This window comes from Populus trichocarpa, chromosome 10 (genome assembly GCF_000002775.5).
Source record: "Populus trichocarpa isolate Nisqually-1 chromosome 10, P.trichocarpa_v4.1, whole genome shotgun sequence".
In the NCBI taxonomy this organism is placed as follows: Eukaryota; Viridiplantae; Streptophyta; class Magnoliopsida; order Malpighiales; family Salicaceae; genus Populus; species Populus trichocarpa.
This window is the reverse complement of record NC_037294.2, coordinates 20,763,694-20,768,610: the sequence shown is the minus strand read 5'-3', so window position 1 is coordinate 20,768,610 and position 4,917 is coordinate 20,763,694. Positions and strand designations below refer to the sequence as shown.

The window sequence follows — 4,917 nt, the reverse complement described above, 5'->3', positions numbered from 1 at the left end:
AGGCAAGAAACCCAGGGGGGCGAACTAGTTAGACGAGAGAGAGTTCAGGGAGGAATCATAAATATGTTAAAGAGTGGGTACTGATTCGTAGTTATCCCATTTACGACGAGGGAACTGGAAGCCCAGCTTCTACAGTCTTTCTCGATATTGGAGTTACAGAATCCAAAAGGAATGTGCAAACAGCAGTGAAAAAACCTGACAAAAGCCACAGGCTCTCTCTGTCTCTGTCTCTTTCTGTGAATCTATTATCTATACGTAACACCATTGATAATCCAATCCAGTCTCTGGTTCTCTTTTCACAACATTCCGCATAAATGCTGAAAAAAGGATGAAAACTCATAATTCTCAGCCCCGATCCGAGGACTAAGCTGCAAAAAAGTCACAATGAATTGATTAGATTATTTTTATTAAATTCTTCATTTTTATTTTGTATTACCCTGTTTGGGTCTGTATCAGATTAGGGAAGTCATGTCTTCAACTTAATTTTATTGGGTCAACGAGTGTTTGGTACGGGGTGATATATGATTTTTTTAAAAAAATATTTAAAAATAATTTCTATTAGATTTTTTTATTTTTAATATTAACACATTAAAATTATTAAAAATTATTTTAAAAAAATGCTAATTTAATATTTTTTAAAGTGATGTGCACCTTTAAAATACAGTTTCAAAAATAAACACACGAAAAATGCCAACACACTACATGTTTTTTGGATACGAAGAAGAAAACAAAATATATATATATATATTTTTTTTGTAATTTCAAGACAATTACTTTTACTGATTGAGCAAGATGTCCATTAACACCAGCAAAAGTTACAAAACACGGAAAGAAATAAGAAAAAAATAAAGAGGGAATTTTTTTAAAAAAAAGGGGAGGTGCGGTGGGAGGTGGTGTGGGACCCATGTGGGTAAGAAGAGAGAGAGAGAGAGAGAGAGAGAGAGGAAGGGAGAGAAGACTTCAACATCAAGACAGTGAAGAAGAAGGAGAAGAAGAAGGATAGTAGTAAAAAAAGTACAGCTAGCTAGCAATGAAGGAGGAGGCTCAACTACCATATAGCGCCCTTTCCTTTCCTTCTTCAATCACTTGCTACTAACACTATTAGTACTACCCACCCACCTCTTCCTCCCTGTTTCAAAACTCAAACACATATCACACATTCCCCTCTCCTGTCTTCACCTCACTTCACTCCTACCGCCCTCTCTACCTCTCTCTATAAGGTAATGCACTACTCGTTGGTTAATAGTACTGCTTCTGTATCTGGGCTGCTTGGTTTTGCTTTGTTTGTGAGAAACTGAGCAGTTCCTTTGGGTTTTCAAACTGTTATTGAATGTGAATTTCAAGTGTCGGCGGGATTACATTCTGTTGGCTGCTGGGTTTTTCTTTTCTCCGAGAGAAATTCAGCATTGTTTTGGGTTTTGGGCGGGAAACCATTTGTGTTTTGGCTCTGCGTTTTTGGTGGTTTTGAGCTTAATTAGTTGTTCTGTTTCTCAAATTGGGTTTTAAATTGTTTTTCAAACGTGAATTTCAAATGCCGGCATGGTTTATTTCACTTGAGGGTTAATTGCTTACTTTAGATGAATGGCAACCTTGTTTGGCTGCTGTGAAACAAAGGAAAGAACTCGAGAAAACTCACTGTATTTTCCCGATTTCAGAGCCAAACTGGGTTCCCTTCTCTGCTTTCCTCAAATTTGTTGGCAATCAAATTAAGCATAAAACTAAGATATTTCCTCGAACAAATTCCAAGAATTCGAGTAGGTTCATTTCATTGTTTGTCCATTAGCATTTCATAAACAACAATTAAGCATCAATTAATTATATATTTGTTTTGCAGGAATTTGAAAGCACAAACTTCCAAAATTCGAATAACCAAGAACCCCCTTCCCTCCCTCCTCAAGGTAATTTCTTTCCCAAATTAGATTTCAAATTCCACACTGCTAAAATTCCAAATAAGAAAAGTAAAGCAGGGATATTATTTCTCTCTTGACCTAATAAACGCGTAGCATTTTTTCTAAAATACAATCCATAATGGATTGACAGAGAGAAAATTAAACATTTTTATTTCTTAACTTTTTCAAAGACCCACAGAAAAAAACGCCACAAACCACTCTTAATTATTACGTTACTACTACACATATAGTAGTATTACGTTTTGCCCATTACTATTTTTCTGTTTATTTTCTCACAAGATAAAAAATTTCTCAGGAAAAAAAGAAGTTTTAGAGAAGTGAAGAGAAAATGATTGGACAAACAAATACTTCTAGTGGTTTCATGGACGAGATAGATTGTGGAAGCTTCTTCGACCACATCGACGACCTCCTAGACTTCCCGTCTGATGATGTCGACGCTAGTTTGCCTGACTGCACCACCACAAACAACCATGCTAGTTGTTTCATTGACAACGATGATAACTCGTTTCCTGGTATTTGGTCGACTCAGTCCGACTCACTCCCCGGTTCTGCCTCTGACCTCTCCGCCGAGTTGTCCGTTCCGGTGAGTTGATTTAATTTATTTTACACGCGGCTTTTGTTTTCTGTAATTCGGTGTCGCTAATTTTAACCGTTGGATTTTGTGTGCTGTGATGTCATTGACTGCCACGCTGGCAATTCGTGTCAGAATTTGAAAACCTTTGATTTCCGGTGTCCAGGGGTGTTTTAGAAATTGTATGTATTGTCGGCGACACGCTGGATTTTTTTATTTTTATTTTGGTTCAGTTGTGTAAGTCACGTGGGTTGTCATGTGATTTACTTAAAGTGAAATTATTATCATGTGCAAGCTGTTATAACCTTTATAGGCCCACCAGAAAAGCAGAGGGTGTTTTTTTTTTGTTAATGTTAATTGTGTGTCAAGCAACTGAGAAATTCAGGTTATGATTGCTAATTAATTATCTTTAATGAAAAGATTGATGTTGTCAAGCAATTATGAGCTGTCTTTGACTAAAATGTTTTAATTGTTAGATGCTAATTAAGGTTGTTTAGATTCGAAGCAATATTTGATTTTGAATTGGTGGAACTCATTGTGTGCTGGTTTAATTTTGTGTATACAGATTGGAATTTGTGTTTTTGGAATTTAAAATATGTGATTTTGTGTTGCAGTACGAAGATATTGTTCAGCTGGAATGGCTATCGAACTTTGTGGAGGATTCCTTCTCTGGGGGAAGCCTGACAATGAAGAAAGAGGAGTCTGCGTCTGTCGACAAAAAGGACTCGACGCCACACCACCAGTTCCAGACTTCCAGCCCAGTTTCTGTCCTTGAGAGCAGTAGCGACTGCTCAGGAGAGAAAAATGCACCTCGCAGCCCTGAAATTGTTGCTTCTGGAAAATGTGGGCGTGCTCGCAGCAAGCGTCCTCGCCCTGCTGCGTTCACTCCTCGCCCTGCAATGCAACTCGTTTCGCCAACATCGTCGATCACTGAGGTGCCCCAGCAATTTGTTTCTCCTAGAGTCCCTTCAGATTCTGAGAGCTTTGCCGAGTCAAGACTTGTGATCAAGATACCAGAGCATGTTGACCCAGAACACAAGAAGAAGAAGAAAATTAAGTTTATTGTTCCGTCAGGTACTGTGGAGATGAATCAAAACTCACAGCCACAGCAAGCAGTTAGGAAATGCATGCATTGTGAGATAACCAAGACCCCACAATGGAGAGCAGGACCAATGGGTCCAAAAACCCTTTGCAATGCCTGCGGTGTTCGATACAAGTCGGGCCGGCTTTTCCCCGAGTACCGGCCTGCAGCCAGTCCAACCTTTGTTCCTTCCCTGCACTCTAATTCGCATAAGAAAGTTGTTGAGATGAGAGCAAAGGCTGGGGAGAAAATTACTACCAGCAGACCTGCTACAATGATGGTCAACTCGCCAGAGTTTATTCCAAATGAGAGCAACCCTGCAATGGATTACATGTGAGGGAGGATGTAGGGAACAGTGTTCCTGTTGGATCATTTCACTTTGCCGGCCCCCTATTTTCACTGTCATGCTGCTCGCTCACTGTTATTTCATTTCTTTGTTCATTGGATTTTGTACAGGGATGGAATGGGGGAAATAGCACTAGATGACCACAATTTTAGCTAATAGAGAAGCACTGTAAGGAAGAGCTCAGAAAAGGGTTAGAGCATAATGGAAGCTTAAGGGATAGTAGAGTTTTAGAGTCAGTCAAGGGTAGGTTCTTAATTAAGGTAACTAGGTATTGAGAGTCTCTGTTCGTTTCTCTTTTGCATTCTTTTCCCTGTTTTCTTTTGCCATGAGTATTCTTTTTTCAGTCCAATTTGTTAGTAAAAAATCCTGAGACGAGTAATGGATTTTGAGCACATGTAATGACTCATCAATCCTCAATTTCCTTCTCCCATGCACGGCACTGTTCTAATTTTTAGATTCCACATTTCAGCTATGTTCGCCTGTCTGCGAAGCCTGGGTTTTTTTAATGCTTTGTCAATACCTTAATGGCCTCAGCTTTCTTGATTGGAGAAGTATATCCAAGAATGCCTGGATTCTATGCTCAATGGTAATTGAGCTTCTTGCACCACATCTATGGATCAATCTACTATCTAGTTCTGATGCTCGGTGAATTGAGAGCATTGCTGTCGAGAGAATTCAGGAGATTCGCAAATTCTGTCAGGTCACTTTGAAGTTAACAAATCATCTTGATGAACCATCAAACAAGTGAACTGCACAAATGATGGATGTGCTCCCTAGTGATCTGGTGGATTGGAAATCTGATCACAATCTTGAGTGATCACAACCTTATATTCATGAGGAAATTCAACTCTGTGCAGTTGATTTCATCAGATGTTATAATGAATTAGGTGGAAGGCAAGGTCGAGAAAAAGTCCTGGCACCTTCGAGGGTAAAACTGCTCGTCTGTGGTACAGGCATCAGCATATACATTAAGGGGATATTGATGAATCACTGCATCTATGAAAATAAT

At 39.1% G+C, this 4,917-nt stretch overlaps 1 protein-coding gene across 2 annotated transcripts; it reads left to right on the top strand.

The window, feature by feature from the left end:
* The first annotated feature begins 986 nt into the window (after window positions 1-986).
* On the top strand, window positions 987-4,338 carry LOC7458664 (GATA transcription factor 8). 2 transcript variants are annotated; one of them, XM_002316335.4, is made up of 4 exons: window positions 987-1,220; window positions 1,835-1,898; window positions 2,206-2,493; window positions 3,096-4,338. In XM_002316335.4, the coding sequence occupies exons 3-4, from the start codon at window positions 2,239-2,241 to the stop codon at window positions 3,897-3,899; spliced, it is 1,059 nt and encodes a 352-aa protein (XP_002316371.4). In that variant the 5' UTR covers window positions 987-1,220; window positions 1,835-1,898; window positions 2,206-2,238; the 3' UTR covers window positions 3,900-4,338. The 2 variants fall into 2 exon arrangements, with proteins under 2 accessions (XP_002316371.4, XP_052312540.1); XM_052456580.1 differs by lacking the exon at window positions 987-1,220 and adding an exon at window positions 1,252-1,754.
* Window positions 4,339-4,917: the final 579 nt, after the last annotated feature.

Bases quoted from the DNA above. Each gene is read 5' to 3' on its own strand.
- LOC7458664 (XM_002316335.4), top strand. From the start codon at position 2,239: ATGATTGGACAAACAAATACTTCTAGTGGTTTCATGGACGAGATAGAT. The intron at 2,494-3,095 runs GTGAGTTGATTT...TTTGTGTTGCAG, and splicing joins CCGCCGAGTTGTCCGTTCCG to TACGAAGATATTGTTCAGCT.